The 22,367-nt window shown below is 32.8% G+C and overlaps 1 protein-coding gene across 1 annotated transcript; it reads left to right on the top strand.

The window, feature by feature from the left end:
- Nucleotides 1-1,928: 1,928 nt before the first annotated feature.
- Nucleotides 1,929-18,498, top strand: LOC123908151. Its single transcript, XM_045958694.1, has 22 exons — nt 1,929-2,490; nt 3,152-3,214; nt 5,893-5,992; nt 6,092-6,218; nt 6,339-6,438; nt 6,516-6,593; nt 6,694-6,753; nt 6,872-6,976; nt 8,215-8,325; nt 9,590-9,631; nt 9,819-9,932; nt 10,013-10,197; nt 12,335-12,621; nt 13,207-13,328; nt 13,470-13,512; nt 13,604-13,695; nt 14,815-14,863; nt 15,597-15,667; nt 15,804-15,920; nt 16,762-16,862; nt 17,839-17,884; nt 17,983-18,498. The coding sequence occupies exons 1-22, from the start codon at nt 2,335-2,337 to the stop codon at nt 18,031-18,033; spliced, it is 2,220 nt and encodes a 739-aa protein (XP_045814650.1). The 5' UTR covers nt 1,929-2,334; the 3' UTR covers nt 18,034-18,498.
- Nucleotides 18,499-22,367: the final 3,869 nt, after the last annotated feature.

Here is a 22,367-nt window from a genome sequence, read left to right as displayed (position 1 = left end):
TGTGAAAGTTTTAGAAGAAAGTAACTCAAAATTTAACAAAAAGTTAGCAATGATATACTTATTATCCGCTTTTATTTTTTTTCTTTCTCAAAATTATAAATAAGTGTCATGTAGTTCGGTATGATTTTGATAACTTTGATATGATCCAATGTTGACAGCATCGTGAGTACAAAGTTAGCAATGTTATACATGTTGTCCACCTTTATTTCCTTCTAAAAATTATAAATAAGTGTCATGTCTATAATATTTTATAAACCTTGCTCTGTGTTACATAACCCCGTTAGCAAAATTATGTTAAAAATAGAAAATGGAGACTTATCATAATCATATAGCCATGCCCATGTGTTTCACCTATGTCAACGAGATAAAAATTAAGCGGAGAGTACTTTCTCATCCCCATGCACGATTTTACTACTACAAATCACAATCATTTATATGTGTAACTTTAGAAATATTTATGATTAAAATCAAACGATTTTAATAATCTTACGAATATGATTGATCATGTAAAAAACCTTTGCAAAGAAGTTGCATATCATTTTTTTTTAATATAATATATTTTTTAAATATTTTTTTGATGATTGTTTTAGAGAATTTATAAAAAATAAAGTAGAATTTGCTATGTGTTTGCCTATTGTAATAAAATAAAATAATCAGTTTTTTTTTTGTTTGGTAAGGAAGCTAAAAAAGAAAAATTAAAAAGAGAAACTATTCACTAAGAAAAAAAGTTCTCATTGCGTCGTTTCCAAGAAGATCATGAACGTCATCCGAAGGAGACACATGAGTCAAATAGTCTGTACGTATATGAAGAGCTTGTTTGGATACAACATATAAAAATGATTTTTTTTAATTACAAAATAACCATTATTTATTTTTTTGTAAGAAATAACCATTACCCCCTCCGTTTTCGTATAAGTGTCCAGTTCTATCATATTTAGCGTTTCTAATAAACTGTTCAGTTTGTGTTTTAATGATACGATTTGCCAATTATACCCTCTGTCAATTATTGTTATCTTTTTCTATATATTTTTTATATATATTTGAAAAACTAAAGTTTTTTTTTTTTTTAAAAAAAGTTTGTTCTTTTTTTTATACGATAGGAAAGTTTGTTGCTTCCTTGTTATATTCAGATTTAAACAGAGTTTGTTACCTATAATAATGGTTCATTGAAACTAACAATGGATTGTTACAAGAGAAACAATTTTTTTTAATAACAATAAATTTATTTGAAAGAGTGAAAAAAATAGGAATTTATTGGTGAATTTTGATGAGGGTATAATAGGAAGATAGGTGCAAAAATCCATTTTCTTAATTTGGTATTATCATTCTAACCGGACACTTATACGAAAACGGAGGGAGTACCTTTTAACACTTGTTTTCTCTTCCCCTTAAAAAAAATCTATTAGTATTTGAGAAGATAGTCTTGACAACTTTTAACCTTTTTTTTAATATTGTTTTTAAATTCTAATTTTGTTAAAAATCTGTAACAAACAAATATAATATTTTTAAAAGTGATTATTTTTATAAAAAAGTAATAATTTTTTCTAAATAACTGTAACAAACAATTACCTCAGATACATCTAATTAATTAATATTGATTATTCAATAAAATTAAAAAATAATAATTTTCTTATAATAAAGATTCAATGTATACTTATTATTATGAGTTTGTCTAATATTGTACAATATCGCATATATTAAAGCAAGTAAAATGAATAATTTTTTATTGAAAAACAATAATTATTTATCAAAAAATTATACTTTAAATTTATAAAATGTATAAGTTTTAATACAAATTTACTATTTTGAATTTCTTATAAAATGCGTAAATTTGCATTTTATAGAAAAATCCAAATACTCCATATAAAAAAAAGAAAAATCCAAATATTATTATTATTGTAAAAAGAGGACAATGCCAAGTCGATCCTATGAATGAATCATAATAAGAACAAAGACACACACACCACGCGCACTTGACTGACCACAACACATTACAATTCTCTCTTCTCTTCTCTTATTGTCTTCTTTCGTTTCTTCTGCGTCTTATTTTTCATTCATTCATTCATTTTCATCACTCCCAGAAACCTCTTTCTGTCTCTTTTTAGGGTTTCAAATTCCAGATTCATCATTCCCACTCCCCGATTCACTCACAGATTAATTCATTTCACTTTCATTCCTCTTCAAATCGATGCTGGATAGATTCTTCTTTTCATCAAATTCGGGATACTGGGAGGGAACTACTGTAGTCATTCATTGATTGATTGATTTGGGGATTTTTTTTTTTTTTTTTTTTTTTTTTTGTGGGGATTCGATTCATTTCAGAAGAAGAAGGTTATGGAGAATGGCAATTTGGCTGATAAGTTTTCAGGGTTGAATATTAACCAGAATGGTCAACAACATCTCAATGATCAATCTAACAACAACAACAATGATAACTTGTTTCAGGTTATGAAAGCTGTTGAAGCTGCTGAAGCTACCATTAAGGAACAGGTACTTTAGCTTTGGTTTCAATTCATGGTTGATCAGAATGTATTAGTTACACTTATTTAGGCAAAAAATAGCAGATAGCTGATAAACTAGTTTATAGCATGTGAACTTATAGCGGATAAGTTAGATGATTGAATTTGTAGTGTTTGGTAAAATTAGCATCTGGCTTATAAATATGAAATGACATGAAAAATTTAATTTTTTTTTCAAGTAAGATGATAGGGGTAGTAAAATTGTGAGAAAAAATGATAAGCTATAAGCTATAAGGCCATGAGAAAAAAAATGTTAACAAACCGGTCTTCTTTTGTCATATGAGCTTATAAGCTATAAGCTCAAAGTTTGTATTGCCAAATAGAGCCTTAGTTGTAGATTGGATAGAAAACTTATTTTTGTACTTGAATTTGGGTCAATGAGATATTTGGAAGTATATGAACCTTTATCAGTATGGATAGTGAGTAGTATTTGTTACTTGTGTATATTAATATTATATCTTTCTTCCTACATTTGCTTTTGGTTTACCTGCTGTCATCAATAGGGTTTAACTGATGTTCTTGAGCAAAAACATTACCTTGAACCTGATTCACTTTATAGTCCAATGGTGGCTTCTTTCTTGTTGCATCATTTTAGATTGGATAGTAAGGATGAAATATGTTGATTTTGACAGGTAGAAGAGAATAACCGGCTTAGGACTGAGCTTCTGAGTAAAATTCAGGAACTGGAAAAATATGTAAGTTCTGCAATGGCGCCTGCCCAATTTAATGCATATTGGTATTTTTTTATTTTAAAATATGAACATTTTTTGTAATTTTTTTATACATTTGATTGCTATGTTAGTTGGTCCAATTCTTTTGCGATTCTCTATTCTTTGTAATGAAGTTTTGTTTTGCTAAGATAGGAGTTGCTAACTCTAGCATTTTTAGTAAAACTGAGAACGTTGTTTGGTTTCTACATGTCCATGATCTAGATTCTAGGACAATCTTAGACTACCAATATTTGGAAATGGGGTTGGGAGCATGAGAATAGCGCAACCCCAAGGTTGGGTAAATGTGTATGTGAGGTGCGTGGTTAGATAGATATAATAAACAATTCGTTAGCTCAAAGAGAAGATAATTACAAAGATTTTGGAGGATAAGCGGTCCTCCTTATCATAAAAAGAGAAAAGCCTTCAATGGAGCCAAACTTCTTATTCCATCAAAATATACTGGCATTTTATTCTAATTTAATGGAGATATGCAGTCCAATGACGTGCTTATCCTATTTGAGAAAAAGTGGGAATATTCTGTCGCATTCATTTGTTTCTTCTTTTGTCTTTTCTTCTATGTCCACTCATCTACATTGTACTTTTCATTATGCTCTTGCTGGTTTTCTCTGCTCTTTACAAATGCTGGTCTTACTATTTTTTTTTTTGTAGAACTTCTTTGAGTTTCATACGTGTTTTCTAATAAAATTAATATCTACTCTGAGGCATTTATACATTTCATCCACCCATCTAGAATCTTATATGTCTGATATGCTCACCTAAATCATTATCATTTCTTAAGTGTGACCCAAGATAGGCTATAATGATTTTTTGGAGTCTTTGTATACTTGAGATGTTCACTGTTGTAGACCTATGGGGCAATAATGTGGTTTTGACAACAATTATTTCGTGCAAGGGACAAACTCTGTTACAATGTCGGAATAATTCTTGTAATTAAATAAGCATTTATTTCCAAGGATTATGCAATGATGACGTGACGTTAAGCAGATGAAAAATTTAAATTATACGCTTCATGATTTATGACATCAAGCAATATTGTCATAAACTTTGGTTTTTCCGAACTTTATCCCCATTCATTTCGATACATTTTATACTTTCCCATGATTTATGACATACAGAGGTTGTAGTTTTTTTATCAAAGATGAAATATTATTTGAGAGTAAAGACATGGTAAAAGTAAAAAGGAGTATCTAGGTTGTTAATAGCGGAAAATAGCTCATCTATCACGGTGGAGAGGGGGGGTTGCAACCACTGTGCTTCCTGGCGCGTTGCACATGAATCATGCTGCCTGTGAACCACCTTTCGTGGCCCAAAATTGCGACCCCATTTTGGCATGGATTGCGCGATGGCACTGCAACTGTGTTGTTTTTTGAAAACCTCTAAAATAAGGGTAAACATGGAGTTTCCTTCTCTCCATCGTAGGAGGAGGAAGAGAAAGAAGGAAGGAGTGAAGAAGCACAACATTAGAAAAAGAGTATACAGTGAGAATAAGTGAATAATGAACAACCGTACTGTTGACTGTTTTGTATTAGGTGATGCAGCTGTTGTTACATGTGTTGAGAGTTTCTAGAGTTTTTGTAGATAATACATTATTTAGGGTTGTTTTTATGAAATTATATAACTCTTACTTTTATGTTTGGGCCAATCATAGGTTGACCTGAATCACGGGCCTATGCGAAAGTGATAAGTTTGAAGTTTTAACTGCTGTTTTTTTTTTGGCAAAAACCAAGTCTTTAATTCTTTTGAATAATAAAAAAGTGTTCACTCCTAAGTTTTAACTGATCATTTGACCTAAAAGTTTTAACTGAATATATATATAATACCAACAACAATATAAAATAAACAGAATATATCTATCTTAATTATTTAATAAATGGTAATAATTACAGTATTGTCAATCGTAGATCACCGACAATAGTGGCTGTTTCAAATTCCTCTATGCTACATTGCTATAGCTCCGATACAGACGCTATCTGACAACACTTTGTACTAAATAGCGTATTGTGGAACAAAAACTATCTGTTCAAATTACGCCATGCTTAGTGGAGGATATTTTCAATTTAGGTGGGAGCCTTGGCTCTCCCAAACTAGTTCTTAAATAAGGGTGTGCGTGTGTATCAGCTTTGGCACTATAAGATATATAATCCCTTTTGGTGCAGTGGTTAAACTTTACTATTGCAAGTGATAAGTTTTGGTTTTGACTCCTGTGGGATCTCTTTTATCATTTGCACATGGTCTCTACAGAGTTGAATACAGTTCACACGTGCATAACTAGTTTTACCGTTGCTCCTCAATGTTTGATGGAACGAAAGTGACATCATATTTATACATAAGTGTATTTGGGCCTCCTTGAATAAATGACCCAAGCTTTGCCATTGGTTATGCTATTTGAAAACACTGATTAAATATTATTTATTCTTAATAATTTGAAGTATTAATTACTCGATAAATATAAACTATTAGAATTAGAATAGTGTCATTCTCCTACATGCTATACTGCTATCCCAGTTCTGGGGTTGGCTGCTCCACTTTGGTGTCTGGGATTGACAGATTAGAGCAGTATAATAATTTGCTTAAAAACTAGTAATTTTAAAAGAAAACTAGTAAAATCTAATTTTGCAATTTTAATTTACACGTCTTGACAGAGGTTATATGAATCACATGATCAAAAATCACATCCAGCCGCTCCATGGAAGGAGCAGGGTCATGGATCTTATGAAGCTCGTCAATCACTTCCATCATCAGGTAATTGGTTATGTATGCTCAATGCTACAGGGGCCTCTTTTTAGGCAAGCTAACTCGTAAACTAATTGCCCAACAATAACTAATGTCAAAATTATACAGGTAACCATTTTGAGAACAGTCACATAAATGGACCACCGAGAGTGCAGCCAAATGATCAGCTGCCTGTGGATAACGTTGGCCACTCTCAGTTGTCTTCACCTTTTATGAGGTCAATCTCTCCAAGCAGGTATGTGATGTCAAATATCAATTATAATGCCAGAGCTATAATGTGATGTTATATTCATTCTTTATGTAAGTAGTTTTGAATAAGGATTTGTGTAACTTTAAAAACCTGTCTTTCTCGTAGGCATCTGCCAGAAGGAGATCACGATTCTCGACCTGGTTCACCCCGGCAAGGCTTGATGCCAATGTCTGAAACAAATAATTCTAATTCCTTACTGAAGCAGGTACCACCTTCAGTTCTAAAAAAATTCATCTTAAATCAGAGCTTGATATTTATGGAGCCATTTGTGTATCTATTTAGGATCTGGCTATTAATGTCCGGGAACGTGAAGAAGAGATCATTCTATTAAGGAAACATCTAGCAGATTATTCTGCTAAGGTAAAGATGTAAATATGATTTTTAAGTGGTGATGCATAGATCTTTCGATTATCTTTTGTCTTGGCGTCTCTAATGGTGACTAATGATTTTTCCTTAATAGGAAGCACAAATACGCAATGAAAAATATGTCTTGGAAAAGCGCATAGCATATATGCGTCTGGTATGCATAGAATTTTTAAAGTCCTCCTGAAATTCCTTAAGCATCATTACATTTTTCCCTTTCCCTATATTTGATTTGAGATTATACTTGTTTAAAATATCTGTAATGTTGCTGTCAGGCCTTTGATCAACAGCAACAAGACCTTGTAGATGCCGCATCAAAGGCTTTATCATACCGACAAGACATAATTGAAGAAAATATACGTCTTACCTATGCATTGCAGGTTATTTTTCCTACTTGTTTCCTCTTGTTATCGGTGTGGTATATGTTGAAATTTGTGTGATAATTTGGTTGTTCTAACTTAATATTTTTCAACAAATATCCATGAGTAGTGTTAGAATATTAGAAAATATCCTATAATATATGTATAAGATTTAAATTATATTCTGTTGAAATTGCATATAACTCTGATCACTGGATTGTCAAAATCATCATCCAAAGAGCCATCAGTATCAGACTTCTTATTCTCAAGATAGGAGAAAAGATAGTGATTTGCTGTATACGATGCTATGTCAGTTCTGTCCTCAACTTCCTTTCTATTTCTTCTCATTTTGGCCTTACTTCTATACTGGTGACTTGAAAATGGCATAGACTTAGAACTAGACTCTTCTAAGTTAAAATGATCAGGTGCCGTATGCTTTCCCATGTCATACTATTCAAGACTATACTTTAACGCTTGCCACTCATTTAGCTTGAGTTTCAGTTCGGTCCATTTGAGACGCCACATTAGAGGTCGTATGAAGTTCCTCGAATGATCTCTCAACTTCCTGTTCCTCCTTCTGATGCCAGGACCCAAAGGGCGCCATTCTCACCAAACAATTGCTTTGCTCCAGAATTTGCTTGAGTCTCGACGGGCATTGGTGGAGTGGAGCAAAGCAGTTCGTTGGTGAGAATGGTGTCGCATGCCGCCCTTTTGGTCCTGACGTCAAAAGGAGGAACCAGAAGTTGACAGATTATTGGAAGCATTTCATACACCTCTAATGCGGCGTTTCAAATGGACTGAACTGAGACTCTAGCAAATTAAGTCGCAAACATTAAAGTATAGCTAGAGAATTTGAAGAGTATGACATATGAAAACATACGACAACTGATCATTTTGACTTAGGAGAGTCTGGTTCGAAGTCTATGCCATTTTCAAGTCACCAGTACCGAAGTAAGGCCAAAATGAGAAGAAATAGAAATAAAGTTGAGGACACAACTGATATAGCATTGTATACAACACATCACTATCTTTTCTCCTATCTTGAAAATAAGAAGTTTGGTGCTGATGGCTCTTTGGATGATGATTTTGGCAATGCAGTGATCACATGGCCACATGCCGATTCAACAGAATATACTTTAAATCTTATAGATATCTTCACAGATATTATAAGATATTTTCTAATAATCTAACAGGTATACCTTGTTTTCTTGTGTTTCATAACAAATTTCTAAGTTTTTGCCTTTTCTTTTTCTTGCCAGGATGCACAGCAAGAAAGGTCAACATTTGTGTCATCGTTGCTGCCTCTTCTCGCAGAATACTCCCTGCAGCCACCTGTTCCTGATGCCCAGTCAATTGTTAGCAATGTTAAGGTCAGTTTTAACTTGTTCCTTTTTTGAATTAAGTAAATGTTGTTAACCTTGCATAAGGGATTTCAAGTTCAAAAAATATTTCACTATATTGAATTGGAAAATAGAAAAATGCAAGACTTGAAGACCAGATATTATCATTGCAATTTAGAATAATCGAGTAGTAAATTGGTAAATCTCTTGGAGAACATACCATAAAACATGTAAAATAACTAAAAAAAGTTCAAAAATAATATTATTAACCAAAACAAGAACCTAGGTACCCGTGCCCCGAAACTGATAACTGGCGGCAGATGTAGTCATGTAGAACTGGGAGAAGAGGCAAGGGTTGTTTGAATAGGAACCTAGGTACTCGTGGCCCGAGACCGATAACTGTTGGCAGATGTAGAACTGGGAGAAGAAATCGACTTAGGTGGAAAAACATCGAGGCTAAAGACTGTCGGATGCGTGACTGTAGCAGTGGCATGCGGGTAGAAATACGGTGGACAATGACAGCGCGCGGGCCGTGTGGCCGTTTTTGGAGTTGAAAATTTGGATTGGGAGATTCTGCACACAATGGAGGTGGTGAGACAGTTCATGGAGAATCAAACTAGGCTTTAGATACCTTGTTGAAGTTGTGAGATTTTAGATACAAGGAGAGAAATAAGAAATATTAATATAGTGAAGGTAACTGTCATGGAAGACGGCTTTTCCCCCTTGCTGATATCTTGACATGTCCTTTGATTTTGGATTGGCATCACACATGGGGGGATATGTGTGTATTTTCAGCTGGGAGTTATTTGTTTCAATCTTTTCCATTGAATAAATTATGGAGAATATTTGTTTCCTCTTCCATCGATTGTGGTGGGATGTAAAATGTTTTAAAATTTGATTCCACCTTTGCTCAAACAGTTGGTTGATATCTGTTACAGAAAATATCTCATAATATTTGAGTCGTATATTAATAGTTATTTTGAATATTTTATATTATTTCTTAACTCGGCTTCCATATTTCTTTATATTTCACGGTTTATTTTCTTATAGAAATATGATCAAGAGTCTGCTGTTAATGTAAAAAAGGGTCAATGAACACTCTTATAAATAATCAAAATCATTATCAAAATTCTAAATCTTCATTCCTTCTCTTCCATAATTTACCTATAACCCTACAACTTCGACAATTTTGACATGGACATGTCTATTTTTTTCTGTATAAAAAGTCATTTTAGTAATACTGAAACCTGGACCTCACCTATCTTGAATTGACAGTGGTTTCTGCTTTTGGCAGGTTTTGTTCAAACATTTGCAGGAAAAACTTTATCGCACTGAGGTACGTTGAGCAGATACTCAGGTGGTCTGTTTGCATTTATACTAATACGAATTGATGTTTATTCAGTAGAATCTGTGCTGAAGTTTAACTGTCTAACCATTGCCAAAATATTAGAAGTTTATATTTCCATTTTTGCTTGAGGAATTGGTTTTATTAGTTATATCTGTTCTTTATTGCTGTGTTACAGTCAAAGCTAAAGGAGTCACAGTATCAACTAACACCTTGGCGTTCAGATATGAACCATGGAAATGTTGCTACACAATCACCATTGAACTCCATTGGCGCACCTTTGGCTACTTCAGTATGCTTACTCCGTCAATTTGTCACTTTTCATTGTTATACTTAAATAAAATTCTAATTATTGCATTTTTTTTTTATCAGAATAAAAATAGCCTTGAACTGGTACCTCAGCAGAGGTACCCTCAAGTTATGACTCAGGCCTCTGCTGATGCTCAGGCAGGCACTGGTTGGGATGCAATGGGTCGCTACCAGAGCGGCATGGGTGGTGGGCTGGTAGCGAATGTTGATGCTGATGACATGGGGAGATATTCACCTCTTGGAAGCAGGTGAGCCTGATCAAATGAAGACTGCTACTCTGAACTGAATGTATTGGTGGGTTCTGTTTTCATGAAATCTTTGTTAAAGTGGTCCTGATGCATGCAATATTGTTCCTTCTGTTAGACTCAAAGAAATAAACTATTCTTGTTAGGCAATGTGTCTGGCACCATTCTTAACAGATGGGAAATAATATTATTAAAATTATATTATTAATAAGATGAGAGAAATAGAATAGATTTGTTGTATTGTTTGGTATAAAAGAGAGAGTGAATATAAATAAAGAAGAAAGAAGTGTTAATTATAATTGAAAGTACAAATATGCCCCTAAATATAAAAGACTTAGAAAAAATAACTTTACCCCTAAATAATTTTATATAAATTACATATATATAAAAACTTTAGTTAAAAAAATAATAAATTAAATCTAACACATATACTGTATTATACAATTGTTGGAATTTTATTTCATTGCAAACTTCAAACTAGGAGTAGCGACAACCTCCAATTTTTTTCCCATTAATGTTGTAATTTGATAAGGATTTAATAAATTACTCCCAAGTCATAAACCTTTCTTCTCCTCACCCACTCACGTGCTGTCACCGCTTCCTTCTAGATTCATCTCTCCACCCCAACAAGTGACTCGTGTTCCTTCTCCACCATTCACACTGTCAGTAACCAGCAATCACTACTGCGAGATACTTTGCTTTTTAAGATGTACATGGCTACTGTGTGGCGGTTTATTGAGGAAAAGAGAAAGGATATAAATGGAATTTCATAATATGAGCATCTCTGTTCCTTTTCTTTGCTGTTCAGCGAAGACTAGAAAAAGGTGTGGGTCCCATAAAAACTGTTGCTCTCGTCCCAATTTCTTTTCATTCCTAACAATAGAAATTGAGCCTTTCTCTTCGTTTTCTCTCATCGATGTTTCTCTCTTCACAAATTCTATTGAAACAAACAGTGTTAAGGTTAACTTTACCTCTAATGTTGTCAAGTTCCAACATATAATAGTTCACAATGCTGTCCTAGCATTATTAGTATACTGCTTTCGGGATTGTAAATTATAATCGCTTTGGTGTTCTGAAATAGATGAAATGAATTCCGGCTTGACTGAGTTGCCATATTTATCTACCTTGGCTTATTTTATTTTATAGAAACTACACTCCAACTGGTCTTTTATAGCTTGTTGTTTAAGTTTGTAAAAAAATAAAAATTCTCTCGTTTTTTATATATTACAAATTGAGAAGGGATATAATCTTTTATGCTTTGTTTGTTTCTAAGAAGAAATTGTGAAGAGAGAACTAGAGGAGAGAGAGTGAGAGAAGAGAGAAATAAGTGAGAAATAGGGTAGATTAAGGTTATTGTTTGGTATAATAACTTTATAAATTGATAAAAATTACCTTATCAAATTGAATATTAGTTAATTATGTTTATTTTAATTATTTAAATTACATTATTAACTTACGTAATGCACACTTTATTTTAATAAAGAAATCGAATATTTTATGTTAGCATGTATTAATGGAGTATTTAATAACTTAATTAAATCATTTAGGTACCGATTCCTATTTAAGACATTTAATTGTTACTGGAGTATAAAAGCGTAAACAATTGTATTGATACTGCTAGTATATGTATATTGTCATATGCTAGTGATTCACATTTTCTATTCTTCTTTGATGAAGTATGTTAATGAATAGTGTGATACATGATTGATTGATACGCGGTGAGACACAGATGACGGTCAAAGGGTATAAATGGATGGAAATGAATTAAAAAGAAGCATTCTTTCCACTTTCTTTGCAATCTAACGAAGAAATAAAAAGGTGGTAGGACCCACCAATATTTAGTCTCTCGCCTGTCTTTCTCATGTGTTTCAAACAGATGAAATTGTGTTTCTCGCCTATCCCTATCGCTCCTATCTCTCTCGTCCCTTTTTCTCTTAAACCAAACATACTGTTAGTGGGTCTTTTCATAAATGAATAAGTGCTAATTGATATGATTTCACTCTATTAATTTATCTGCTATAGTTCTCGTATTGAGTTTTGTTATAATTCATCTAGCAATGGTAGAGGAGTGATAAAAGTAGACTTTTTATGGGCTGTTAGACAATGGCATGTTTGCTAATATTTATTTGTCATTTTACAGGAATTCTTCATCCCATGATGCGCCCAATCACCAGGGAGTTATTCAGGGGGATACTCATAATGAATACTATGGAGAGATGCCTAACAAACAAGTCACATTTCGTGACCCTGTCAGCCACAATGACGTGGATGATCCGGAGGGTGATGGGGACCAAAGTGAGAGAGAGACACCTGCTAACTGGAGTTCAGGAAACCCTCCTTATACAACCACTGTTGATGATCCCAATTCCTCATATTCTCCTTATCTACCACCAGTTCTTGAAGAACCTTCTTCTTCATTTTCGGAAGGTTAGGATTACGGCTGGTTTGTTTCATTTTTGTCAAAACACTTTTAATTTGTTCATAAAATTGTAATAATTCAATTTTTAAACAAAGTAAAAACCTCAAAAATGTTGTTCTATGCTCTTTATGGAAGCTAAAATAATAGTTTCTGGAAAGAACTCTAGACAAAGCTTGTTTCTACAATATTTTTTTATTAAACATATGGGCCCTTATTTTCTTTTAAAGCTTTAATAAATATTTGAAGCTTTGCTGTTAGCTAAACTAAGTTGAACACTGTTAGGATATAAGTAAATATCTTATAATATATTTGATATTATATATGAGTATCGTGGTTTACTTTCTAGGATCAGTTTGTCATCTTAGATGAACTCTTAGGATTAATTTTTGTTTTACTTAATATTATTACGATTAGTTTACTGATTTCAATATTTATTTAGGAATGAGTCTATGTATCCCTATATGCAGGGATTCATGTTTAATATTTTGTATTAAGTTACTATCAAGTTATTTATCAAATATACTCAAACTCTTATCGTTTCTCTCCTCTTTTTTATTGAAACACATAACTTCAGCAAACATATCATTCTACAGCTGCAGATGATGATCCATTACCAGGTATAGAGGGCCTTCAAATTTCAGGAGACGCCTTTCCAGGAAGGGAACTTCAGGCATGCGGATACTCCGTCAATGGCACCACTAGTTGTAATTTTGAGGTGCATTTTATGTATATAATTTAGAACTTGTTTCTTGTTGATTTATTTCTTTAGAGTTTCTTTTTTTTGTATGGTATCAATGTTAGATACCTCTTCCAATCACTTAACATTGTCTTTTTGTGTCCCTTGTTGGAATTCCAGTGGATTCGGCACCTGGAAGATGGTTCCTTTAATTATATTGAAGGTGATTTTGTGCTGTTTGAGCTTTTTTTTTTTTCTCCTTTTCTTGCATCCTTATGTGATAAACTCAATCATAGCCGTTGTCCAAAATATAGGGGCAAAGCAACCCAACTATCTTGTGAGTGCTGATGATGTTGACACATTACTTGCCATTGAAGTCCAGCCTCTGGATAACAGGAAGCGCAAGGTACTTTTTTGAACTTACCATAATGGCAGTCTTTTACATGTATGTGACAAATGATTGGAATTCTTATGAATTTGCTTTTATTTGGTTATGAACTTTCCCTGATATGCAATCCATATCATAAAGCAAGCAGTTTGTCAAGGAAATATGAATTTGAAGGAGTGTTGTGGAATTTGGAAACTACTCATAGTGATCACACTGAGCATTAGTATATATACTGGAACTTATGTTTGTGCATTGAGTGGCTGCTTTTAATCTTCACTTCGTTGATCATAGTAAAAATTTTCAACATCAAATTTCTTTTATTCTCCTTGTTCTGTGAGCGCACCTATTTATTTATTTTTTTAATTTCCTTTATAACTGTTTTTTATTTGTGTGTAAGGGCATTCAAATTAACTTTACTCAGCAGTTGACGTTAGAAAATCTTTCACAATGCTGGCATCAGTAGTAGCACTAGCATTTGTTACTGTAATTTGATTAGATTGAAAATTCGTTTGCATCCTCAAAAACAGCATATAACCACATCTCTCTGTTTCGCTGTCATTGCTGTTCTCATTGTCAAGAACCTCTGTTTCCCTCTGCAAACCCATTTTTTTCTCTGAAAAAGGAAGTTGCTGAAATGCGTGACTCCGTATTCAGTGTGGATTTGAGACAGGAATCAAGGCTCAACCCATGTTTGTCTTGTACATGACATATAGTTTCACTTGTCCCTTCCTATATGATGTTTTGAAATGTGCATATTCAATTTTCCTACTTTTGGGTGCTGGTTTATATAGTTGTATGCTTATATATTTGTTGTTAATTAAGTTTTTCGTATTTTTTATTTTTTGATCTTTTTGGTATGTTTGAATTACATAAAATATTTTTAATGCTAATATGCTGTGTTTTTCTTATAAATTTTGTATTTATTTAATATTTCCCTGCAATGCCATGGCTCAAATCAATAAGCCCTTTGCACGATAGTGCATTATTATGCTTATTAAATTCAGATGCAAAGAGGGGAGATAAAACACAGTTCATAAATGTGTATTTTGTAAATTGAGTCAGAATAAGTTTGGCTTTCTGATTATTGTTATCTTGGTTTATTTTTCACAAAATCTCATACATTATTTGTTATTGTAGGGAGAACCTGTGCAAGTTTTTGCGAATGATAACAAGAAGATCGTTTGTGGTGAGTACATGTATCATACTTAATGTTTTTGAAGTGTAGTTGTTGCTTCCTTCTATGTAACTTGTGAGATAGACTGAAAATGATTACTAGTTCCAGTGAATTTTTCAGTAATTTGAAAGTGTTGTGCATGAGGGTTATCTGCTGTAGTCTTTTTGACATAAGCTCCTACTACTTGTCACATGTGCAGTAGAAAAAAATATATAAAAGGGCATGGTTGTTGTTTTGAAAAAGAAATTGTTGTCGTTTTAACCGCCAAAGCATATACTATTAAACATCCAGTGTTCTTACTTATTCAATGTGAAGTTTACTTTTCTAATTCATGATCGAGCATCTTATGCTCTTGTAGGGATAGTGCCGATTAAGGTTGTTAGACCGTTTTAAATGGTGAGTTGTCTTATTAACTTCGTATGCACTTGAGAGTTGAGACAAGTATGTAAAAAAGAGAGGGATATAGTTTTACGTTTTTTATGCATTCATTGTGCTTAAGTTATCAAAAGTAAAGAATTTATTAAAAAAATTGTCAGAAAGAAAAATATTACATATAATGAGAATTAAATATCAAAGAGAAGAGTTAGAAGTGAAAAACAATTTAATATTCCAAGTTACCTTGATTTTAAATCATTTGATATAGCTTTCCTCTGGTCTCCCTTCTTTCCTAACGTTTTTGGGCTGAAAATGTTGGGAGTTCCTAAAATAGTTTATTTAGTCATTCTCTTTTGTTATTTGTTCTCAGATTCTGAAATGCAGAGCCACATAGAGAAGAGTTTTTATAGCGGACATGCTTCATATAAAGTTTCTCTTTCGGTAATTCAATAGAATATAGTTTTCTTATTTGTTATCAATTTTCTTTGAATATGGTAGTATCAGATTTTTATTTTACTCAATCTTCTTTACGAATATTTCCAACAGTTTAATATTTTCTTCTCTCTTGATGTTACAGACCGGATATCTTGATATTTGGGAACCGGCCACATTGACCATCAAGAAGGAAGGTTACAGTATCAAAAGTGGACCAAATGGAGTTGTAATCACAGAAAAGTTTTCTCCATCGACCACTGTATGTCTTATTCTTTGAAACTCTGTGTTACGATTTTGGCTAGTTGGAAGTGTGGCAAAGTCATTGATTGGTTTAGTAAAACAAAGTAACACAGATTCTGGGAATCATTCAGTGAATTTTTTTCTTTCTGCCTTTGAACATAAATATCTCTAATTTTTTCTTTTTATGCTAAAATTTCATATATAATATATAAAAAAGTCATAAAACATACTCCCTCCATTCTTTTTAGTTGTCCTTAACGACAATTAGTAGGAATTTTTTTTTCTACAGATTTGACAGTAAAAATTCAAAACAAGAACATACTTCATAGAGATTACTTCATAAAACTCGCATGTGGTATCATTTGGATGAAGTGTGTTTGAATTTTGGATAAATTTCTAACTAAAGGAAATTACAGTTATGCAGCAATCAATTGTGAAAGAAGGAAGGAAAATATGCAATAAATTTTTAAAGCCTCAAATATGCAACAACTGGAAAATAAAGTCATGCACTGAAATGAACTAATAAAGAAAATAGAAGATATTGTACTGATATTGGCATCTAGTGCCAAAAAAGTTGAATCGTTACCTATTCAAATGAAAGGGTCCAACCATCCAACTATATTTAAATGACTTGAATACTTTACAAATAAGTATTGGTTAAGTATCCCAAAAAGTATCGATATAGGATGCTTATCTGATATGAATGTGAAGAAAATGTAAGTATCGGGGATAGATAAATCATTTTCTTGCGAAATACTATGAAAACACTTGTGTGTTTGTATGTTTTAAACTCTAAAGATGACTTAATTTTTAGCCATTGGCTAATTTTGTTTGTCTCCCCTCTGCTTTTACTTCTGCAGGTAATGATTCCATATGGTCATATTTCAGAATTTGTTATAATTGGCTCCACTGGTGCTGAACATCTGTTAAGAGCAGAGAACAACTCAACAGATGTTAGTGGGTAAGTAGTATTCTTACTGTTACATTGTTACACAAACTGACTGACAAAAGGAATTAAGTTGCTCAAAAATCAGCATTGAATGGAATAATGATATCCTTTATCTAGTTGTTATATGTTTCATTATCTATTTTCTAAATGAAAAATGTTCATATTAAATTGAAACCAATTTTTTTTTTTTTCATTTTTATTTGTGTGAACATTAATTTATGTATATACAATTGTTTTTAGAAGGAAAGCTTGGATGCAGTCGTTTTCTACTTTAATCGAGTAATAATGCATAGGTCTGGATTGACTTGAGATGACGGTGGCATAATTATTAAGCCTAAGCCGATGAAACTTAAATTTCTTGAGCACCTTTGAAAACATTAAAAAGTCTAAGCTTGGTTCTCCCTCTCAATCTGTAGGGTAGAAGGGCTATAGTCCTTTGGTTTAGTGCCCTCGGTCAATGGGATTTCATTTTTAGTAGCCTGACCTGAATGCCTTTCTCCTGTGCCTTATTGGTTGTGGTTGCTTCTCTCTTTTAATATTAAATGCAATGAAAAATATTACAAGCTGAAGGTTAGGGTTTTATTTTGTATGCCTGTCCTTAGGTATTTTTGTAATCTTTGTCATCCAAAGTTCATTGGTTATTGCTTTTGTTTGTTATGGAAAAGAGAGGTAAAAACATGTTTACCTTGTATATGAAGTTTGTTCTTTGCTACAAACAAATGACAAAGATATTATCAGCAAATCCATATTTATATTTGCCAAATAACACTGTTCAATTCCCTGCTCCCTACATTAGAGATGGGCCCAACATATACTACCTCATGCTGTGAAAAGAACTAAAAAAATCAGAAGCAAACAAACTTGTAATATATTTTTTGCTCAAAATGCGTTTGGATTTGTTATTCTTTAATCTCTAAGTATCAAATAGTTGTGTAATAATAGGGCTATTTTTGTTCTTCTCTGATTATTTATGTTGCTTCTTTTGCAGTGCTAGAGACACTATTGTGCTCACGTTGAGATTATTTATCCGAAGGGTATATAAATCTTCTCCTTACTTTATATACTACTGATTAATATAAATGCCATGGGAATTTACTAGAGACACTATTCAAGTTTTTTATTTATTGTGCAGGCTGGGGACAGAAAGAGGGGAAAGAGGAAGGGATTATTCTTTAACAAGTAAGGGAAAATCGGCTATTTGGCAGAAAATCTCTGCTGTAAGTGAAATTTGCTGATCATAGATGGGGAATGGGATTGGTAGTTGTGTTTTGTGTGCTACATAAATTTTTGCTCGTTTCATGTTCTATCTTAGGGCAGAATTAGCTTGAGCTGTAATTGTGATTCTATAGGTCATCATTTGTTAGAGTAAATTACCCATCATTTCTTTTTTAAAATATTTAATGATTCTTCCTAGCCATTTTCTGTGTTATGGGACTTAACCTGTAAATTACCAGCTGTTTATTGGTTAGGGTTAAAACCTGATCCAAACCGTGTAGAACCGACTTAACCAATACTTAAGGAGGTAATGGATATACTTTATTTTTTATAGAAATTGTTAGTCTCAGGTGAGTTTTGAAATGTGTGAATCATGTTGCTATAACATTCAAAATTCTACTATTGAATAATAAATAATGAATAATTTATTTTTTATAGTTAAATGTTATTGGTTAGTTTGTTAGGGAGGAAAAGTTTGTTTGTAGCAGGTTTTGAATTCTGTATTTCCTTCGTAATACTTGTTCATCGTTCCATCTCATATCAACTGAGCTACGTCTATGAGGACAAATTATAAGTTATTATTGTAATTGACAGTCCAATTACCTTGTTATTATGAGGATATAAACTTTGCCTTCTCAGTTCTCAGGATTGTTGTTGTCTACATGCTTACATGCTCAACATCAAGAAGTTGAGCATATACCAATTGAAGGTGAGGTTCATAATAGGCAAAGGCATGTGAAAGGGTTGAATTGTTCTTTGTGATTTTTGAGATCTTTTTGTTAAGGTAAGAACCTTCCTTGAGGAAGATGACAGATTCTTTTTGATTTCTCATAGTTTACTTCCTAATGAAGTATCTTATTTGAGGCACTATTGGACATTAAATGTGAATTTTTTTTTTCAATTAAGATTTGAACTTTGTTTTGTTATGTTATCAGAGACTAACCCCTAACTCAATTTCATAAATTCAAGATATTAATCGTAAAATCTAAAAAATTGGATCTTATTTTTTACAATTTAGCGAAACATTTGTGCAAAAAAAACGTTTGTTGTTATCACTCTTCGACTGCATTTTGGAAAGCGGTTGTCCGCCTCTGGGCTATTAGAGACGGACAAACAATTAATTTTTGGCAAGATAAATAAATGGTGGGACTCGCAACACAGTTTGTGTGATATTGTTGAAGGGATTCTGAAGATATAATTAATTGGAAACTAAAGGATGTGATGTGTTATAGGTACATGGAATTTTAATAAGTTCAATGCATTTGTTCCGAATACCGTAATGTCAAAGATACAAGCTATTTTACCACCTCAAATTGATTTGCAACTCTGACCGGGAGAGGGTGGAGGGAATTACATGGTTGCTGATGCATATAATTTAATAGATTGGCTGGTATAAGTGTGAACATGAGGAGGATCATAAATGGAGAAAGGTGTGAAAATTGGCATCAACACAAAGAGTGAGAGTATTTTGTTTGGCATATATTACATAACATGTTATTAACTAATGACAGGTTAGCATCTTGGTACTTGAAAGAACCTTATTGTGATCATTGTGGTCAAATGGAGGAATCCTTACTCCATGTATTGAGGGATTGTCCCCTTGCATCTATAGTGTGGCGACACCTAGTAGAAGTAAACCATTGGTTTGAAACTTTGAATTGAATTTGAGAACTGATATTGGGAGGAATAAAGAGGTTAAATGGGATGCAACATGGGCCACAACTTGTCGTTACTTGTGGCAATGGAGGAATCAAAGATCTGAGATGGTACCCTCCGGAGCATGGTTGGATTTGTCTTAACATGGATGGCTTTTAAGAGTCATAATACAAGTGCTCGTTGTGCAGGATTATTTCGTGGTGAAGATGGTCATTGGATTTGTGGTTTTTCTAAATCTTTAGGAAATTAGGATCAACAACTGCATATGTAGCTGAACTTTGGGGATTGTTGGAAGGTTTATCTATGGCAAGAAGCATATGGGGTTTGACAAGTTGGAAGTGCAAATGGATTCAGAAATTATAGTAAGCATTATTAACAAGCATGGTCATGGAAATGTCTCTGATTGGAGTATCATAAAGAAAATTTGTAGTCTCTTGAGCTTAGATTGGAGTGTTAAAATTTGTCATATTTGCCGAGAAGCAAACAAATGCGTGGATATGCTCGCTAATATGGGGCGTGTTCATAATCATGGAACCTTAATCTACCACCAACCGACTACTAACTTGATGCAAGTGCTAGATTATGATAATAGGGATGTTTCCTTCCCCCACTAGTAGCGTTGTAGTTTCTTACTTTTTTTTTTTTTGGCTCTAGCCCCTTTGTCTAAAAACAAAAATCCTTACTAATTGTAGAAAACAAAATCCTTACTAATCACTTTATATACCACCATAAATATACAGTGACGTATAGTGATCTTGAAAATAATGTCCTTGCACATAATATTAATTTAGATTAGAATTGAGATGAGATAATTAATTTTACATAAAAAATACAAAAGTAACAACCTATTTTGAGGTCTTTTTCTTTTAGTGACGTGACATTTAAGATAGAACATAGGGAGTATCTTGAATAAAATAATTGACTATAAATGTAAAAACATGACAAAGTAAAAAACAGTTAAGAATCTAAGGCCTTAAAATACAAAACATATATTTAAATATATCTGTACATGAATTTTATTAGAAGAAAAGGTAATATATATAGTACTAGACTGCTAGTATTAGTAATACTGTAGCTTTTAGTTTGTTGCATCATAGAAATAGTTTTCAAATAAGGCGAAGGCTAGCGTGAGAGAGCAAGACATGTCTCTCACTAGTGGAAACTGACTTTAAACCATAGGATGTGTTGAACATTATTAAATGGCTGGGATGAAATACAGGAAACCTATTGCTACAGAACAATAGCAAGTTTTTAATGTTTAATATTATTTTACTTCAATAATCTATTTCACTTAAATAATGCTAGTACTGTAGTTTTTTTAAAAAATTATTGCTTCATACTTTGAATTTGTGCAACAATCAACATCAACAACAAAAGAGTCAAACCTTCTAAATCCAGTTTCCTCCATTTTCAAAACTTCACAGTGGGGGTATCATCATCATCATCTTTTTCTTTCTTTTTTTTTTATCTACCATTCCCTTCCTTCATCGAACAATCAATCCTTCTACCTCGATCTCGATCTATCTCTTCTCCCAACTTCATTCCACGTAGATCTGGTGCGCGTGGATCGCACGCCTTAATTCGTTTTTCTACAAATGACTTGAGAAACAGCAGCAACTCGGTTTACAAAGCTTGAGTGACTGAGTCACCGAGTTAGAGTCACGATTCGAGCAAATCGTTACCGGCGGGAAGAAGAGTGGTAGTGGTGGTGGCTACTAAATTTGTTCTAAACCCAGCACTTACTCAATTATTAAAAATGAATATTAAATTTTAGATGATGATAAATTGTTTTGCTTTTGTGAGTTTTAATTTTTTGACCTGTTTTTCGATTTGGATCTGTGAGGGAGGAGGTGGTGGTGATTGGAAGAAGAAGATGATTCTGTTGTACAAGGATAGAGACTTCAATGGTTTTTTTTTTCCTTAAAGATGGTGTTCTCTCCTACTACAAGATTCACAGGGGCTTTGATAAAATTAATGTATGGTGATAAATAATATATGTATATGATGTGCTTCGTTCCATTACAAATCTCAGAGTAAACATCACAAATGTATAAGATGCGCAAACTTATAAACTACTTGTTGATGTATTTTTCAGAATAACAGATATGATTCCAAAACAATCTTAAAAGAGAAATGAAAGAACAGGAAGAAACTACAGTAAAAAAATAAAAGGAAGAAACAATTTTTGTAGGAAATAAATCAAAATGTCGAAAAGAAAAAAAAAAAACAAATTATTTGCTTTTACCGGATTCACTTGCTATAACAGGTATTTTCCTCTCTCCAGTTATAAAATCTCAGCCGTTTAACAATTTTCAACACATCCAATGGTTGACAGTCAGTACCCACCAATGAGAGATATGACTTGCTCTCTCACACTAGCATCCGCCTTCAAATAAAGTCTTAAATTTGGCTTTATGGACACATAGTGTTGTGTCATATGAATGATGGGAACAATCCAACAAAAGCAACATACATTATTTCATTTTCTTTTTTAATCAATGCACAAAGATCAAACTTTTTCTGTATCACAATAGCATCCTTTCATTGTCTCATTTTATTTTGTGGATGAAATGAAGTGAATCTTAATCCCTTTTTACTCCCATAAGCAATGAATCTTAATCTTTATCTACTTTAGATCCTTTTTGA

This window comes from Trifolium pratense, linkage group LG1 (genome assembly GCF_020283565.1).
Source record: "Trifolium pratense cultivar HEN17-A07 linkage group LG1, ARS_RC_1.1, whole genome shotgun sequence".
Taxonomy (NCBI): domain Eukaryota; kingdom Viridiplantae; phylum Streptophyta; class Magnoliopsida; order Fabales; family Fabaceae; genus Trifolium; species Trifolium pratense.
This window is presented reverse-complemented; position numbering and strand designations above follow the sequence as displayed.

Coding starts and splice junctions, on each gene's coding strand:
- LOC123908151 (XM_045958694.1), top strand. CDS start 2,335: ATGGAGAATGGCAATTTGGCTGATAAGTTTTCAGGGTTGAATATTAAC. Junction 6,594..6,693: donor TAGCAGATTATTCTGCTAAG/GTAAAGATGTAA, acceptor TTTCCTTAATAG/GAAGCACAAATACGCAATGA. Junction 8,326..9,589: donor CAATTGTTAGCAATGTTAAG/GTCAGTTTTAAC, acceptor TGCTTTTGGCAG/GTTTTGTTCAAACATTTGCA.